Genomic DNA, 19,983 nt, shown 5'->3' with positions numbered 1-19,983 from the left:
TGTCCATCCACTGATGGACCTACACTGCAAAACCCATCACTGGCTGGTGCTGAGTGCTCAGAGGCATTTCTGGAAGGTCTTTCTGCCCTGCTGGGGTTCCCAGCACAATGAAAGACAGGAAGAGTTTCAGAAAACAAAATGCATTTCACTTGGGTTTACTCTCTTGTCCCATTTCTATTGTTTTTGAGATGGGGCTGTCCACCTCTTTTTGGAGTGGTATTTCTAGGAAAGGGATCAGATTCTGGCTTTGTGCTCTGCACAAAGCACCATCTGCAAAACACGAGCATTGCAGCTGAGTTCCCAACATACTTGGATAAAAGAGGGGAGATTCTTACCACATCACCATGACAAAAACAACACCTTGCACAGTGCATTCTGAACATCTCGCATAGCAAGCTTTAATGAGTTAGATCTCAAAGAGAGGTACAAAGTAGGTCGGGAACTGTTTGACAGATGGGGAAATCAGGCCAGTGAGGTGCTGCAGCTTCTCCAAGGTCACAGAAAGAGGCCAGTGCCACAGTCAGAAACAAAACCCAAGTCTCCCAAATTCTTACCTAGTGGTCTTCAACCCAATACATCTCTCCACCATTAGCCCACATCATCTCCAAAGCTCATGACTTTATAAAGTCTGACTCCTGAGCAGGTACCAGCATGGGAGCACCAGTCCTGCAGATCTCAACAGTGGAAGAACAGCAACAGCAGGGACACTGGGTAAAAGACAGTGACTGGCAAAGTCAAAGGAGAACCTGTGCTTCTGCCATTACTTTCATGCACAGCCATGAAGGGTCTCTGCAATTAAGTTTTCACCTGAATCCTGCCTATATGAAGGACCACAAAGACTACTCCAGCTCAAGGACAATCCAGCCCTGCTGGTACACAAGTATTTCAGACTGGTGACCCACTTCTATTGAAGCACTTGAGGACACCCCTCTCCCTGTCTTCAGCGGTATTTGGAGAACTCTCATTTAGCATTACCCTGCTTCTCCCTGTCACCACTGCACGTGTGTGGTGTGGAGAGGTAAAGGGGTCATAAGCATCTCAAAACTGGATAAATGCCGTCTCGTTGACATCAAAGGCCAACTCTCACTACTTTTATTGGGAGCAGAGTTAGGCCACTACAGATAAATCCTGACCTATATAATTTTTGATGCTTGCCTGCACTTGTCATGAGCAGAGACAGGGAGTGCCAGAAAATGGAATTTCTATTGCATTTCACAGTTCAGACACAGACATGGCAACTGCAATAAAATCCACCACAAATACTGATACTACCTACTACGAAGGACAGAGTGGAATATGGAGAGCTAAATCCAACAGGACAGTGGGCTACTCAAAAATAAGAATTTTGTTCTGGACTCTCAGGAGACAGCACATATTTTCCTAGTTGCATCCTTGGCAGAATTCTCATCTAGTGCACATCCAGAATTGCTACTGCCACCAAAATCTTTGTATCAGAGCACACCTAGCTATGTTAAAGGCTTACAAGAAACCATCAGCCTTACAGATACAGTAAGTGACATTTTAACATGACTTATTTTGACATTTGTTAGACAAGAGTTTTGTGTATAGACTTCAGGAAGATCTAGAAGTGTATTCCACATCCCTCCATGATCAATGGGGAGACAAATATAAAGCCAAAGACTCCTCTTCTCCCAGTCTGTGAGTTCTGATATATTCACAGACATACCAACAATACATTAAGAGAGCCCAACATAGACAGAAGGCCTGATTTTTGCCTGAAACATGCTTTGTGTGATAAACTGTATTAATCTAGATATTAAATGATGTAGGTATTACATTGTCCAATGTTCAAACTCTGCTCTCACTTATCTCAGAAAAAAAAAAAGGTCATAATACCTTGCTGACACCCTAGAATTTGTCCTTACACACCATGACACACACAAGTATTCAGCAAGAGCCACAGCAGAAACAGATGCCAGCAGATGGTATTATCCTGAACAAAACCAATTCAGGACATTTACAATATGTCAAAAGTGCAGCTACAAAAACAAAATGCTGACCTGTGCATCTGTTTCTTAATGAAGCCATGAGTATCTGACAGTTAGCCAACAAACCACAATCTAAACACTACAGCAACACCAATAATAGATAAGGAAATACCAGACATATTCAGACTCTTCAACAGTCATCACAAAATACAAGACGTTGAGCAGAAACTGAATAACCAGATACTGGAAGTCCATATGTCATGCAAAAATGTAGCAAAAATATAAGCATATGAGTTTTCAGTATCACAGATTTTGTAAGGACGTGATTTGCTCAAAAATTATAGTAATAGGAGTCACATGGCAATGATAAAGTAAGAAATACTGTTATCTTCCATAGCACAATCCTCTGGTATATTTAAAAGGCTTCTTGGAAACCTTCTTCAGTCACCTTGACTGAAATAAAAAGAGAAGTTCTCACAATTCCCTAAAAGTTGTTATGATATCTCTGTTGAGAACCCAGTGACAATACAAGAGGCACAATGAGATACACAGCCAGGTATGTCAATGGCATCTTGTAGACTATATAAACACAAACTGACTGAGGGAATTCAGGAGTTATTTGTGCAGGGAACAAAAACCTATGAGTTCCCCATGGAGAAGACAAGAGGTGAAAACATTTCATAGGGGGGGAAAAAATGATCTTTTCTGTGCCACAGCTTCATTCCAAGTATTGAGGAAGTAAAGGAAGGGTAGACGAGTGAACACCTGCTGCTGAAGATGGCACTTAGTGTCCACTGTGACAGTTGTTATCAGTGTTTACTGCAGATTTCCACCACTACAAACAGGGATGGGACCATCCCAGTCACAGTCAGCTACAACACAATGAAAAAAAAAATACCAGACAGCTCTGGTATTAAAATAGGTGATGGTATCAACTCCATGTACAATGGTTGTTATTTAGCTCCTAGGGAACTCATACCAAGTTTCTCCTACATTAGCTGCCAAATGAATAAAATTTTCAGAAATATTTACATTAAGTGTTAGTAAGGGCTGAGGGATGGGTTTCCTTAAGGACCCTGGAAAAATACAGCCTTAGCAGTGAAAAACACACTGTACATCAGGGCAATGCATCATTCATTTTTACTAAGGCCCAGACGACAGTCTCATTAGACCAGAGATGGATTAAAGACAAATGATCTGGTGAATAATGTCACTGTGGGCCATGCAGCACTTCATCCAAGCAGTACCACTGAAAACAGATGACTGGGTAGGGTTTGTAAGGATAAAAAACCTAAGGCTTTAGGAATGGCATTCCTGGGTGGTGGGACGAAGCACTGCATATTTACATTTAATCTGCTTCGTAAATTGATTTTTGTCATGTTACCTGCCAAACCACTGAACAAACTGAATAATAGCTTAAGCAGCACTGACAGAGATGTGACAGATTATTCAAGCATTGTGATTCTTTGTTCTCATATATCTCATTAAGAAATGATGATTGGTTCCATTTACAGCTCTTAAGTTGAATTCAGTAACCACTGACATACGAACTCAACCTGGCCTCTACTAATTTTTTATTGTTCTCAGACAGAAATTGTTCCTGGCAAAGTGGCTCTTGCAAACCATTTCAGTGTAGTGGCTGGTAATTTTTTAACGAAGACACTTAGAAGGGGGAAAAACTGCAACTGACTTCTCTGCTGATTTATAGCATCTATGGAATGAAAAGAAATAAAATTTCTTGTACTCTGTACTTCCCCCCTTCCCCCACCCCCTTTTTGGAGAGCTATTTTTAGCCTGTATCGTTTCATTAAATGAATTCACAGCACATCCTTGCAAACAACTGAGCTGGCAGAAGATGGGAACTGTCCTGTGGGATGTGTTCAGCCCTGTCCTCTTCTGTTGTGGAGTTGCAACCCGTTCCTTCACAGCCTTGTAACTTTATAATGATGTTTGAAACCTGAGCGTAAGGAGCATAAAATGCTTCTATTCCAGCCTAATGCTGAGTAATAGGGGGTTCTCCTGACTCCCACGGGAAAACCTCAAAGTTGTGGAAATCAAAGGCAGAATTTTACAGCAACTTTGAGATGCTACAAATTATTTAAGAGAAAATAAGAGAGAACCTGTTGTGCTTTTGTATGCTACCCTCTGACTTCAGGGGGATCTACTCTGACCATAGTGCCAACACACAAGAAGACCTCTAAGTACACATTTTTACAGGCACCCTCCAAAGCCAAAACTGGGGTTTTTAAAATATTTTTACAACCGATCTCCCCCACCTTGCATATTTTGCCTTGGTGTCAAAGTATGAAAATATCTAAGCCACGGCTACGTCCATGGGGGTGTTGCTTAAATAACAGCAGAAAAGGGATTTGATTGCAGAAAGTAATGAACTCACTGCCACAACAACATTGGCACAGTGGGGTTTTAATCAGCACAACTTTGCAAGCCATGACTGTGCAGCAGCAGCAGCAGCCGCCACCAAGCAGTTGCACGCTGGAGTTAAATGTGGACAGTGAAGATACTTCAACCACCCCAGTTACGGAGAGGAATCCCTCACAGGCTACCTGAGACAGGCCTCCAAACACCAAGCACAATGTTAGTTAATTCACCCTCTCGCTGTGGTCCAAAGACTTTGCACCCAAAAAGCTCAAACATGCTCCATCTGCTGTGTACCACCTTCCTTTCCCCCATGGGAAGGGTGCTTTATCCAAACAAATAAAGCCCTTAACTGACCCAAGGAAGATGCTTTGCTGTCTTCCAGCTGTGCCTCCCAGCTGTGAACACCTGCAGGATGTGACTCTGGCACTGCACCCTATCAGAGGCTTTTTGCAGGATTTAGGCAAGAGATGGAAAGTAGGGATTTGGTGTAGCAGAGGTAACGCGGAGATGGAGGACAGGAGGAGAGGGAAGGACCATTATGCTCTTAACTTCTTAGTTGTCTGGGTTCACCTCCATTAGCTAATTGAGCACAGGGGCACCACACAATTTCTGCCTTCCCCTAAATATAACCCAAATATGAAGAGAAATTCAAGCTACAGAATAAATTAACATTCACAATGCTCTTAAAACAGCTTTTACCAAATGGTACCAGTCATTGTCTATACATTTATTACTGAAGCCAAACACAATGCTGTTTGGCAAAAAACAGTGCTATTTCTCCCTGTATATCTCTATATATCACTATATTAACAGTATTTTTAATGTGTGGGTATACATACATTTATATACATTATATACATATATATACCCACATACCCATTTCTATATATTATATGTATATATACACACACACGTACATACACAGACACTGTATCTACTTATATGTATATAGAAGGCTCCTCCACCTTCCTCACAACCACGTGGCAATGCAAGACAAAGATGTCACAACGCCACACAACCTCCAGGGCGAACACTGGCACTGAAGCTGCCAGTCATTTCAGTGGTCATTGACTGAAAATGACGAAAGTGTACTGGTGCAATGCAAGCTGTCCTGTCCAAAAGACCCACGTCTATGAATTTTTGCAGCTCATGAACAAGGAGGGGGCCTTAGTAGTCTCTAGAGTCAATTAAGTGGCAGCTGAAACCCATCACTCTGCTTTGCACCAGATCTCTCCTTTTATCTATCCCCTAGTGCAGCTCTCACCTGCAGAACGAGCATGTTCTCAGCTTTAGTGCCTGTTATGTTCCCTTCCAAAAGTAGAAAAAGGGCACACGTTTGCTTTCTGGACACAAATCATCTCAGCTGTCACTCAGGAATCCCTGAATCACTTTCACTGCTTTCCATTAAATATACAAGATTCATCAGAGACACTCATTCAAAGGACTTGCCTACAAAGCTCAGCAAGATTTTTTTTTTTTCAGGGTCTCTCTCTTAAGAGCATAAAATTTATGTCTATGACATAAATTGCATGGCTATGGACAGGAAAATTAGCCAGTAAAATTACTCCAGATACACCTTAATATGCCCAAGAGCAGAAGTCTCCTTGCAGCCTGCAGTACCTCTATGTCCTGTGCCTATGTGTTTTTGAGAACCATTTTTTTAAACTCATTTCTTGGTACATTCTCCCTGACATCTAAATATATAGCCTCCTTCTTCCTAAAAGGCATAAGTTAAACCTGTGACAGGAGACACTTCCCTTCCTTCTGAATTATTCCTCTTGTGCTCCAGTGCCTGGGTCATTAGGCCAAAAGGAGTCACACTGTTTTTCTGCTCCATTAATGTTTTTATCTAAGCATCTTCTCATGGTGCTTTGAGCAACTTGGCTAACAAGCTGTGTATTGTTTGCCCCCCTCTTCTCTCCCTAGAAGAGACAAGAAAGGTTTGTGCTCCTTCATGGTGCTTTTTTTTACATTTGAGAGCTTTTTATTTTGGGAGGGAGAGCTTGTTTGCTTTGCAATATTCAGGTTGCTATGTAATTATGCTAGAGAAGGTGTCTCAAAACACCATGGCTTGCACCCAGAGAAGGAGGTGGTGTTTTTGTGATGCTCATCATCAGCCCATGGAAAAGCTTAACAGTGTCAGATTTTCCCCTCAAAATAAGTTGAACAAATTAATTACACCCCTGTGGCAAGAAATTCCATTAAAGCAGAAGTCTGAGGCTGATGCTGATCCTGGAGCTTCAGATCATCCTTAAGGTATCTCATGCTGCAGCTACAACATGTCCCAAACTAAAAGACAAAGCCTTTGAATTTGTTCAGGTGTTATTCAAGGAAACAGGGTAGGGAGCACAAATCAATTTTAATGTGCTCACCGTGTCTTGTGCCATTGAAAGCACACACCAAGCACTTGACTATGCCTGAAATTTCCAAAACACCACAGGTTTCATGGCTGGGCACATTGTGCCGAGTTACTTACACTGAGAGGCAGGAGAACACAAGAGTGAGCAGTGGGAGGAAATCTCCAAGCCAACTCAAAATAACGGTGAAGGATTTTTCAGGGATGCTCCAGCAATCTCTCTCAACTATGGCTGAATTTGATTAGCAACCTGTGCCTTCCCCAGAGGCATTTTCTGTATGGCTGCAAATCCTCTAAGTGCTCTCCTCTCCCTTCAGCTTTCTTTTGTGTTGTTTGGATTTTCTGTGTAATTTGGGGGGTTTTGCAGCTTTTCGTCCCAATAGTTTCCATCATTTCTGCGCTTGCCCATCACAGTGGGGCAGTAGGGTCACAGCTGGTGAGTTTGTATGGAAAACATGCCTGGTTGAAGCCTGGTCCTTTGAATTACTTAAGCTAGGATGGGAGGATAGGATCCTGCTGGGAGCGATCCTACATCGCCCCAAGAACTGCCTGGACTGCTCCAGCTCTTTATAGCTCTGGGCAGACCTGGATTCCTCTGAGCAGCTGAAACAACACAGCAATAAAGCGCCCACGCTGTTACCAACAGCACACAGACAGTGCTTTGCATCTTCAAACCTTAACTAGTAAAAAGGAATGATACATGATGACCCTGGGTGAATCACATACAAATAAATACATTTTGAGGACATTGGTGCTGACACAGTGCCCACTACTAAAAGAAGCAGGAGAGTCCTCTGCATAAGGCTGGAGTTAAGATTCAGGCTCAGCTCTGGGTTTACAAAGGACACACTTGCTTGTCTTTAACAAAACAGTGTTAGCATTTTTGTCTTGTTTATTTAGATTAGAAGTTCTCCTGGGTACGAACAGTCTTTCACTCTGGTGTTTGCAGCCGTCCTCGCTCAACAGTGCCTGATCTCATCTGAGGCCAGTAAAGGGCACAGTAAAAAACCCCAAGTATTTTAGACCCTTCATATTTCACTTGCCAATCTCCAACCCTCACATACGCACCGGTCTCTCAGCCTTTGCAAATCTCTACATTTAAGCAGGAATGGCTGTGATGGTTTATTTGGTACTACAACAGAAGCACATCCATTTCTGTCACCAGTGATGCAGGTGGTGGAGAGGGACAGCTATATTTCCCAAGTGCCATGGGGTGTCAGGCAGGTTTTAAACACCCTGCTCAGCTACAGAACAACTCCACAGCCCTGGGGGTTCTGTCTTCAGGGAGATACCTGTGATATCCTAGAACCTTCCCTTTGGAGCTCCCAGGAAAACCTGCAAACCTTCACACCCCACCACTGATGAGCAGGGATATATTGCTTTCCTTGCTGTCCAAACTGCCACACCAGCCCTCATCAAAACAAACAGAGGTTAAAGGCTCCCAGACCTCAGGAATTCCACTCATCCTTGACCTCACTCCACTCCCGTCAGCCACGGATCAAACTTTTAGGTCTACTGTACTCTTTGCATAAGATGTAATTCCCAACCTCTGGGTGCTCAGGCTTGAAAGAACATAGTTTCAAATCCTCAACCTAAATGAGGGGTAGCATTAAGAGCAGGAAAACAAGAAGAATCCTGCAGAAAAAAAGTGCAAAGGGAAGGGTCTAGGGGGGAGATGCCACATTTCTTTACCCTGTTGCTGCTCATGTTCATTTGCATCATTACAAACACCTCGTTTTTGTTCCTTCTGGAAACTGTAAGAAGACTGAAACTGTTTGGTTTATCTCCAATTGGGGACATACGAAAATTTAAAAAATAAAAAAAATACTCAATATGTTTTCTCTCATGTGCTTCTTCTCATTTCACTCTTGAAAAAAGGTATTTTAAGAACTAATCTTATGTAGTCCTGTTGTCCAAAACTGTTGATATTTTAACTGCGACCCATGATATTGCTCAGGAAAAGATCAAGCAAAATCAGTGAGCTGTTGTTACAGAGGACCCCCAGCACTGTGCTCAGCTGTTCTACACATAGATCCAAAACAGAGCTTCCCAGTAGCTTTTTCTTAGCACATCCAGTGTTTAAAAAAAAAAAAAGGCTTTTTAACTCAGCCAAAAAATTCTGCTTAAGAGTATTATTTTAATTTAACTTTATACAATCTGTTTGGTGAGTAATTCTGGCACAAAACTCAATATGCAGCTTTCAACATGGAAACATCACTGAAAGGGCCGTCAAAAGTTTATTAACAATCTGTTATTTATAGCTTTCTTTTTCAAAAGTGATTGGCACAACATTCAGAAGAAAATCATAGGAACTGCCAAGTCAGATAACAAAAAAACATACTGGTGTTAAGATTTGATAGAAAGGTTTTAAGGAACACTATGATTGCTAGAAATGAGAAATATTCTGATTGCTAAGCCAGCTATTTGTCATTCAACAACAGCCCAATCACACACATATGTTTGCAAATTATTGTTATTGTTGTTAATTATTATTTACAGAGAAGCACTGAAATGCAAGGTGGTTTGAATTCCAATGAAAATGACAGATTGCTGCCCCGAGGAATTTTTTATCCCTCCTTTCACTCATTACCTGTTTACTAACAGTGCCCGCTTAGTTCCAACTTGTTTTCCTGCTATCTAAAATGACTAGAAAATTAGGTCCTATTAAGTAATCATGAATATAAACTGTGAGTCACCGGTTAAGTGAATACCATCACTGGCAATAAATTCAGAATCCTATTGTAAATGCCTGTTATTGTCAAGCAAACCAAAACAATACGACTTTATTCAATATTAATTGTATCCTTGGATGCTTGAAAGGATTAAGTAACCCCAGCTAATATTCTGCATGTAGTCAGGAGAACTGTGTGTGAAGGACAACAAAAATAATTGAGGTCAGTAACCAAAGTGGAGAGAAAAAGAGGCAAAAAGGAAGGAAAACATTAGAGAGATATTTCAGCTCCTATGTGAAAGCAGATGGAGGGTGAAGGAAGCAGACAGGCTGCTCCAGATGGCGGGAGCGGCGGCAAAGAAGGCTCTCACACCCACTGTGTTGTGGCTGTGATGGGAACAAGAGACTTTTGGTTAAAGGATTACTGTAGGGCTTCAAAGAGTTGGGTTCAGCTCTGTCCACCACCTCTCCACACTCTGGGTTTTGCTTGCTGAGAGCTTTTGGGGTGTCCGCTGTCTCTGTGGCTGCCAAAAACCACCAATTTTTTATGCATGTTTTGCTCTCAGCTTTGCCCTACACGAAGAGAAGTTGTGGAATAGGTATGTGTTATACTGAAGTCCTGAGGACTGAGATTGAGTGTTGGCCAAGGCAACATTTTCCTAAACAAAAAATAGCAAGAAAAAACTCAAACTGTCTATTCCAACCCAACCCAAATACCTTACTGTCACCTTTGCTGGTCAAGCACCCTCCGTGGCTGCACAGGCATGCAGGTGAGCAGGTATCCTCTGGCAGCAGGTAGCTCAGACAGGACCAAGAGGTGCTTGAAAGAGAATATCCACGGAAGAAGAGACAAGGCAGGGAAAAAATGAGGTAAGGCATCAAAACTAGTAGACAAACAGGCTAACAAAGGAAACGTGAGCACATATGTGAGCTGACAATACAGCAACTGTGTGTCTCCAGAATTATGTATTTACCTGAAAGCTTTTGATTACTGAGTATTTTGAAATCTTCATTTCAGACAACGAAAGAAAATTGGCCTTTAGGCTACACTGCTGTCCCAAACAAGCACTTTCCAAAATGCACCCGTGAACCAGACCTGGAGAGCTGTGAAAAATCCCTTCCCACCAATGGCTGCCAATTTTTTTTCCCAATCCTCACCATCAGCCTTTAAATCCATTGGCCACCTTGCTTTTCTTTCTTTTCCATTTCAATTCCAGCTGAACCCTCAAACCTACTATTTTCTGTAACTGTTCAAGGAAGACCAACAGTTTACATCAAAAGATACCAACTCATTATTTTTAAGCCTTCAAGAACACACTGGATAGCAACCTATACCACATGATAGCAAACAGGATTACTTGGTTTAAAGCAAAATATGTCACCTTAAAGGAGTCCTAACAGTATTTTTCTTCTTTCCTTAAATAGAGTACACAAACTACAACATCTGAGTTGTTTCACACCATTAAGTTAAAAATTAATATTTGGACCTCAGCTTTCACTCCTCCCACAGATGCAAGAGAGGTGCTGTAAGCACCTCTTAGCATGAATTATACCTGGCCCCACATGGGTTTGACAGCAAGACTCCCAGAGTTAAGGATTTTAAGGTCAGAAATGACCACGAAGTAACTTCTTCTGTAAACATGGACAAGAAGCACCTTCCTGCTGCATGAAGCCTGAGAGCTTTCAGAGCTCCCAGAAAATCATCCCAGAGGAGATGAGATCCACTTGCCTTCATGGTTTGCTCCAGAGGTTCATCAGCTTTTCCCCTGAAATATGAAACAGTCTGACAGAGCCACTGCTGCCTCCCTGAGGTGTCATAAAAGAGAGGCAGCAATTGCTGGTAATGTCAGCAGAAACTCAAAAATCAGACAAACTCCTCAATCATCACAGGGGGCATCGAGCCAAGGAAAACACAAATATCAACATATTTCTTTATGTCTTGAAAACTTCCAAAATCAGAAGGGAAAAACTGAGTAACTTGCATGATGCCTCAAGTTAAACAGTTAAACAGGAATGATCTGTTGTGTGAATCAAACACAATGGCTTTTGGCACCCAGTTGATGAAAAGGCAGGATCTTTGATCAGAGGCAACCAGATCTTGAGCCTTCTGGTACCTCCCAGCACCTCCCCTCTGAGAGCGGCCTCTGCCAGGACCTGTCCTTACCACCAGCATCTTCTCACCGGTGGGAGCCAAGGCTGGCCCGAGGCACAGCCTCCACAGGGATATGACCACCCAAAACCAGACAAGATCAGGGGTTGGATCAGCTCATAGAGTGCCAGTGTGAGGCTGCATGTAGGGGAAGGCACCATGAAGGATGTGAGAGGACAAAGACACAGCAGACAGCACGTAGGGTTTGTGACGATGTGTGTGTTTGTGTGCACGTGGGTGTGTGAGAAAGAAAAGAGATGTGAGAGGAGGACGAGCAGTGACTTAATTTCACAGCATGAACCAGCACGTACTGGTGTGTGGAAGAGCCACGGCGAGTGCCAGGAGCCCATTAAATGGCGTAAGAGTATGGACACAGATGAACCAAAAATTACCACAGAGCCCCTGAGAAAAACAGAACCACCCATATGTTTTCTCTATACTGTATTTTAGGAAAGTACTGGAAACTTACTTGAAGTGTATGTGTCTTCCCACCCAGCTCTTACTATGTTATGGCTATATCCATGCAACTCCCTCTGTTATCCTTACTAAGCTTTAAATTCCTTAAAGCTACCACATCATTTTTAAGGACAGCACCAGTATTTTCACACTTACTAAGTCTGAGCCTTTCTAAATATTAGGACTTCATCATAACTCTGATGTCAATACGGCCTGATGACAGACACCTTAGAAATGTAGGGTTGATCTAATTAGGCAGATCAAGTGATGGAACTTTCCTTTTTGATTAGTTGATGACATGGTGTTTCTTATTTCTTGGATGTCAAAATGTGAGGTTTAAAATGCCTCAGATATAAAATACTTTAATTATGGAGGGAAGAAAGTGATATTTCTGTGATCACTCATCTTCTTATCAGATCCCTGCTATTGTGAAACCTCACATCTCTCAATGGCTGGGGCAGAAATCCCCCTCTCCAGCCAGGCCCTCAATTCCCCTCTCAATTTGTCTTCCAGGGGGAACTGATTAGAGCTACAGTAGGTGAATTTGTGGAAATTTAAAGAGAGAAGCAGTTAGTCAGATCCTCTTCTTTCCTCAAGCACACCTGTCTTGACTTGGGACTCTAAATTACATCAGCTGAGGATCTGGCCCGTTGCTATGATTTTATTTTATCTTTGTTTATTTTTTCTTAGCTACTTTTTCAGGATCTGTAACTTCCCTGTCAGTGGCTCAGCAACGAACAGGTCCAGTTCCAAGAAGGGACACTCAATGAAGTTGTGCATATGGAGTGTGATCCAATGTCCCACATGGACTGAAACAGCCCAAGAATGGATCAGGACCATCATATATATTGTAATACAAGAACATCAATAATCATGTATGGTAAAATATATTGATTGATATTACCAAAATCTTTTGTTGACACTCTGGTACCCGAGAGGTTGCAGCCCCAAATTAAGATTGCACATGCTTTAATAGCTGCATAGATACAGAACAAGGTAAATACAGGTTTGGGTATATCTGAGCCAATCACTGCATTGCTAGTACTTCTTTAGAAAAACATTACTGCCCAACAGCACAGAGCAGAGCAAACAACACAGGCCTCAGCCACCAAAGAAAATTCTCTGGGTGGAAAAGGGCTACTTTCTTACATCTGGACATGACATCCAATTCAATTTCAGCATCAATGTGGCAGGACATGATTTACAGGGACATGTAAATAATTAATTCCAGCTCTGGAAGGGAGAGCTGGGTACTCATCAGAGGTTCCTTGAAGCCCAAATGATGTAATGATTAACTGACTTAGGATCTTTTTAATAATTCCAGCAAATTTCAGCTCTCCCATGTTAAAGATCTGCTGAAGAGCTTTTATTCAGATGAAAGGCTCCTTTCTGAGAATAAATCATTAATAGGGTATACACATAGATTTAACACTCACAAATCAATGCACTTGAAATAAAAAAATGTTTTTAAAGTTTCTTTTTTGCTTTCTTCCCTGATTTGGGCGTTTAGTGCTTTTCTTTCTCTAGCCAATTTTACCACAGGCAGTTAAGACAGCTGCATGAAAAAGGGCTGTTTTTCTGTTAAAAGTGCTTTTAGCACTTTGGCATCCTGAAATGGAATGGCAGAGAAATGAAAAATACAGCTACTACAATCCAGTACATTTCATGTGACATGCCAAGTTTTTCACTCCATGCTAGAGAAAAATCTATTAAACAGTGAGATCAAGTTTTGGCTGTCCAACATGGTTCAGCATTACAGTGCAGGAGGGATCAAAGCAAATTTTAACCCTGCTCCTAAAAAATGCCAGAGGAAAACATTTTGGTCCAAATACTTTAAAGCCATTTATACTTATATAGCTTAATTCCTATTTAAATGCTTTCTTATCAATAATTGAGAATGTTTCCCATCATTTGGGCTCCTGGACCCTGTGTGTCTGCTGCTCAAGTCAGTGAACAGCCCTTCACTGTCTTCAGTGGAAATGGAACAGGCACTTTAATGATTTGAACAGCAATGGCCTAAATTTTTTAGAAGTTTCACATCCTGGTAAGTCACACCAGACCTGGTAGGAACTGCAGGTGCTGCACTGGTGGGTGGCCAAGGACAGAACCAAAACTCAGATTCAAATCTTCTAATTATCAGCCTGCCATTGGAAGCCAAGGAATGCACAACCAGAAGGCAACCCACGAGTGGGCTGTTAAATGCTCATGCATTCATAATTAAATACAGCCATGTACAAAAAAGAAAACAGCTCTATTTTCTTTATATGGGCCCAGGTTTGTAATCCAGTTAATTTTCTACAACTTTCTAGACTGACTGTGAAGTCAAGTTTAGAAACTTCACAGCTTCCACTCCCATTAGAAAGGACTTACTCACCAAACTGTGAGGCTCAGACAATGGTTAATAGTTTGAGACACTAATTGGCCATATTTAATGAATTTAATTTGCAACAGCCATGCTAATATGCATAACTATCAACTCTGACCAGCTTTACCTTCCTTGGGACCTACACCTGCTCCCATTAGCTACAGTGGGATCCGGATCAAGGCCACAGCATTAATTCTTCTGAACCCCTTCAGCAGCACAAATTAACCCTCACAGGTGGCTTCAACGCCACAACCACAGAGATGACAGAGAGCTGAAGAGTGGGAACCCCAGTGAACTGTCCTGCTGCTCCAGCAAACCTCAGAGCATTAAAACTTTGCTGCCCAACACCCCTTTGCTCAAGAAGGGAACTGCATGCCTAAGGCAACAAGCAGGGCACATCTCTTCCAGCATGAAATTCTCACAGCAAAAACTCAATGAAGGTGACGAGAATACATCACAACATTTGGCTCTTACGCTGCGTTTTGCTTCTTCAGAGACCTGGACGGACATCAGTTTGATTTACAAAGTCAGTGTTTTCCTGAGGGCTGTGCTATCAATATCAAGCCCATCACGGCAGATCTGCTGACCCACCTCCATGTTAAACCACCAGCCTGGCTCCTACTCGCAGCCTGTTTATAGCGAGCCCACGAACCAGAAATACTCTGTTTATAGGGAGCCCTCCCTTGGAAGCAGAAAGAAACTCAAATATTAGTCAAAACTTGTTCAACTGTGTTTTGGAAGTGGCACGCAGCGTAGGAAAAGCACTACTCGGGATTAACAACGCTGCGTTTCGAGACATGCTTGAAGTTCCAATTAAAGCAGTGGGGACACAGCTACGAGGAGCACTCCCAATACAACCAACTCTCATCACAATGTACACACACACAGCAGCCCGTGCGCTGACTCCTTCAACACTCCCGGCTCCCTACCTTTGTAATATCCTGTGTGAGAAAATTAGTTTTTAACAAAAATAAAACTCTTTGCTCAGCCAAAAAGGCACCAGCCTGTACCCCGCTCCCTTGCACCATCTGTGCGTGTTTTTTCTCAGCCTTCTAAAAAAAAAACAACTCTAACGTTTTACTAATCTTTATGCCCCGCCACTATAAATAAAACAAATAAAGCCCGACAACAGTTAAGCATCGTAGCTAAAACACATCCAATCCACTCCGATTATTTCTGCTCGTCTGTCCACGAATAGCTGCAGCCATCGGCTTTAGGGGAAGCGTGCAAGTCAGACCGCATTTATTTACAGTTGCACTATCAAGAAAAAGCCTTCCCCTGTCTCCTCGTTCTATGAATATTTTAAAGCACTCGGGGATTTTCCTTTTTATCGGTTTTTTTTTTTGGGGGGGGGGGGGGGGGAGGGTAAGGGGTGATGCTAGCCCAGCTCCTGCCCCACAATTCTATTTTTCTCCGTGTTCCCAGGTCGCTCCGACTTCTTGCTCGGATGGATGCGCAGGGCGCGGAGCAGCACCCGCGAGTGCGCAAATCCCCGCACAGAGACCCGCACCCAACCGCGGGGCGACCGCGCATCCCCGGGGGAAGGGACAGGGACAGCGCCCGCCACCGGCCCCGCAGCCAAACCCCGCCACCTACGTCCCCAGCGTCTCCTTGAACTCGAAGATCTTCTTGATGTCCTCCGCCTGCTTCTTCCAGGAGCCGCCGCCGTCCCCGTTCTCCCGGGCCATGGCTGCTCCGCGCAGCCCCGCGGATGCCGCGCCGCCGGCTCCGAGCCCTCGGGCGGCTTTTGCTTTCTTTTCTGCCGCGGCGGCAGCGGCTGCTGCTGTTTCTTCTTCTTCTTTTTCCTCCTCCTCCGCCTCCTTCTTCTCCCCTTCCTCCTCCTCCTCCTCCTCACACTTCCTGCCCGCCGCCGCTTTTATTTCCTCCGCGCTCCGGCGGGCTCCGCGAGTGTCACTTTTCCTGGGCTATTTCCTCCCAACTTTCTCTTTCCCCCCCACTTCCCGCCCCTTCTCTCCCCTCCTCCGCGCCCCCCCCGCCCCCTCCCGCGGAGCCTCTGGCGGGGCCGCCCCGTCTCTCCGTCCTCCTGCGCCTCGCGCAGCAGCTGCGCGCACCCGCGCCCTGGGGTCACTTTGCTCCCTGACTGACCCACCCCTCGGAAAAGTCCCTCTTTTTTTGGTTTGTTTGTTTTTCTTTTCTTTCTTTTTTTGTTGATTTTTTTTTTTTTTTTGGAGGGAGGTCACTGTTTCTCTTCCCCCACCCCCGTGCGGAGCCCCGCGGGATGCTCAGCCTGCCGGGCGCGGTGCAGTGCGGAGCGGCCCCGCGGGCGCAGCGGCTGTGCGCGGTTGTTATGGCAATGGGAGGAGGAGGAGGAGGAGAAGGAAGAGGAGAAAGCGGAGGAGGAGGAGGAAGAAGGAGGAGGAGGCAGCCCCGCCGTTGCTCTGCTGCCTGGCGCTGCCCCTCCTGACTGAATGAAGATAATTCGCATTGCACCAAAACCACGCACGTCAAACGGGAGGGGAGGGAAAGCAGCGAGGGGAAAAAAAAAAAAAGAAGGAAAGCCGGAAAAAAAATAAAAAGGAAAATTAAAAAGGCACACCACAAGCGGTCGTGCTGCGTGGACGGGCTGTGCGCGGGGCCGCGCTGCGATGCGCTGCGATGCGCGGGGGCAGCGGTGCCCACCTGTCTCGCACACGCACACATATTCCTGGGATGCAAGAACGCATCCCTCAGCAAGGACCACCCTCAGCCAGCACAGCCCTCGAAGGGGCACCCTAGGAGGGGTCAGGCAGCCCGGGGGCCGGTGATGGGCACCGCGCAGCCCCGGCGAGGGGTCCAGCCTGGCACCGCGCCCACCCCGCCGGCACCGCCGTCCGAGCCGGGCACGGCTTCGGCCTCTCGCACTGTCACACACGCGTGGCTGAGATTACTGCTAAAAGCAGCTTTTTCTCAGCGACACTGAGACCTCTAGCGTCGTCACATCGGGCATGGGCTGAGCTCTTACGCGGGGTGACAGGCAGGATTCGTCAGACATCAGAGAAAATGATAGATAGATGTTTATGGTTAAGATCTTTGGGCTTCAGTTTTAGAATATGTAAGGCGCTAAAAAAGTGCAATTCTTTTGGGACTCCCAAGTTAGGTGACTAAATCAGAGGCTTTGCTGTTGGCAATACAGGCATTCTGGTGCCTCAGGGGCAGCCCCAAACCTGACCAACTCCAAACCTGATCATCAAATCAGGACCTGAAAATAAATCCAAATACAAGGAGCTAAATAGCATTTATTTTAAAACAAATGTAACTGTATGGACTTTACTGTTTAACATGTACTGTGTCTTTTAACAGATGCCTTCAACTTCTATTTTGGAAGCTGATTTTCCAGATTCCTTATAATTTATGAGCAGAATTTACAAGGTGTCAGCTTGTGAGACTTCGCCTGGGTCTGGGCTAAGCTGTGCCTCTCATCTCAAAGGAGCTGTGGCAGAGGTGGGCGTTCATAGGTAGGTGAAAGTGTTAACCTGGAGTACAGGTTGGGGTGTTTGGTCAATGCTACCCTCTGCCGCCACTCGGCTTTGTTTGTGCCAGCTCCGGTGGTTTATTACTGCACTCCTCTGATGCTTTGGTGGCTGTCCAGCCTCATGGACAGCCCAAACAGCTTGGGATTTCCTACGATGGATGTTTGTTTGTTGTCACAGCATGCACTTTGGAACAGGTTTCCTTCTGCTCCTCACTTACTCCCATCTTCTCATCACCCTCAGGATTTTCTTTATTGCATGATACATACAGTCTACTCCGTGATAGTGCCACCAGGAGTCCCCAGGCAGCCTCACAACCCCACTGCATACCTGGGAAATGAAAGATGTGACTGATCTAAAAACATGCACCTGACTACCAAATCCAAGTTGTTCTTCAAAGCCCACCACCGTGACATTTTCTCTCTTTTTCACATGTAAATCACTTGCTATTAGAAATGCCATGCTCCTGCCTTCAGGAGAAGATTGTCAGAGTGTGAGGCCAGAAAGGGCAAGTGTGATGGTCTGCCCTGACCTCCAGCATGGTGGAGGCCAAGGAGCTTCATCCATCCAGAATACAAGCATCATAACTTACCTTGTGGCTATGGCATCCCAAAACCATCCACCACTGTTATTTATGACACCACATTGGTCCCCACAGCATCACATTAAATCTCACTGCACAGACAGCATCATCCTCTTCTCCATTTCCACTTTCAGTGAGCAAAAATTTTACTTAAAAATTGCTCAAATCCTTGGCAGCGCCTCAATTTCTCAGCATTAAAATTGCATAAAATCTAAGTTCTATTTTCCTTATTTAACCTACACCTTTAGTATCACATGAATGTGCTTTTTTTTTTTTTTTTTTTTGGTGGTGAAATAACTCCCATTTGAAGTAACTGGTAATATAGAAGTCTCTGGAGCCATTACCGTTTTAATGAGAAGTGTAGGAGATGCTTCTATTAGGCAGGGACCACTGGCACAATAGACTGTAAAAGCCCTTTCAAAGTCATTACAGTCTGTCATGTCAGGCTGAATTTAGGGAGTCTCTAATCTTGCTTGATTGACAGGCTCCTGCAGAGCTATTGTAGCTATTTGAAGAGCAGGTATTTCTAAAAAATTAAAATCTTACGTGGAAAGTTCTCTCTGGAGTGGCTGCGAATAGCAGAGCGTGCTGCAGCTGTGGGGCTCTGCATGGCTGCATTCAATGTTTAATTACACACAACCCGATTACCAGAACAGTAATAGAGTGGTAAAATGAAATGCACAGAAATGCCAGCATTTAAGACTGACAATAAAACATCAATTCAAGCACTTTTAGTGGCTGCACAGAGGCCATCTCTCATTACCTGGGCATGCTCTGCAGCTCTGCCAAGGGCTGTATCAGAAAATGGCTAATGAGCAGGCGTGGCTGACGTGTTTGAAACAGCCACACGAGCTGCACGTGCACCCACCACTCCAGGCAGCAAAACACCAAAGCCTTACATTGCAGACGGATAAGTTCCAACTTTTTTTTAAAGCCTTCTCTGAAAATACTGTAAATTTAGAACAGAAATTCAAAATCGACTTCGATATGAGATATTTTATTTCAGGATGAAGAGGTAGGATTTTTGGACTAGTATTTGAAACTGTATTTTTACCACTTGGGTCCTTCCAGCTGATGTTGGGGCTGGCTGTGTGTGGTACAGCTGCGCTTGGCCACATTCACTGCTGACCCTTAATATGGGCACTGTGCAAACCACAATGTCATGAGCATAAATAAAGGAGTCATGTCTGTTTCTCAAGCTTTTCCACTGGCAACCTGGTTTTCCTGTGCTTAAATACTGTAATATCAGACCTCTTTCCCAGCATCGTTTCTGAGTCATACAATATAATCTTCCAATTACAAATCAGCACTATTGATGCTTTTCTGCAAGAACATCAGAAATGTGGCTGTGGCTCAGCTGCTGAGGTCCAAGCCCAGGAGATGAGCACCCACGTGGCCATGTTTAGGGTTAAAACCTCACGTTCAAGCTCTGGAGCAGCCTCGGTGTAAAGCAAACAGCACTCAAACCCACAGCTGTTCTCCGCTGCCTTCACTACCATGTAGCAACCTCAGACAGTGGGTTTTCTGCTGATGACAGAAAAAATTTGGGCCAGCCCCAGCGAGAAGGTGGATTATTGGTGTCACACACACATAGGAGGAGGCAGG

General features: G+C 44.2%; 1 protein-coding gene across 3 annotated transcripts in view; it reads right to left on the bottom strand.

The window, feature by feature from the left end:
* Positions 1-16,270, bottom strand: part of CAMK1D (calcium/calmodulin dependent protein kinase ID) — a 210,877-nt gene extending 194,607 nt beyond the window's left edge. For all 3 annotated transcript variants that reach the window (XM_042053008.1, XM_042053016.1, XM_042053027.1), the window contains exon 1: positions 15,922-16,270. In XM_042053008.1, the coding sequence (XP_041908942.1) occupies positions 15,922-16,013 (92 nt within the window). In that variant the 5' untranslated portion in view covers positions 16,014-16,270. The remainder of the gene's footprint in view (positions 1-15,921) is intronic.
* Between the last annotated feature and the right edge of the window lie 3,713 nt (positions 16,271-19,983).

This window comes from Corvus kubaryi, unplaced genomic scaffold (genome assembly GCF_017639235.1).
Source record: "Corvus kubaryi isolate FWS band 111438036 unplaced genomic scaffold, C.kubaryi_AGA036_p1.0 135, whole genome shotgun sequence".
Taxonomy (NCBI): domain Eukaryota; kingdom Metazoa; phylum Chordata; class Aves; order Passeriformes; family Corvidae; genus Corvus; species Corvus kubaryi.
Note: the sequence above shows the minus strand (reverse complement) of the source record. Positions and strands in the feature narration are given on the sequence as shown.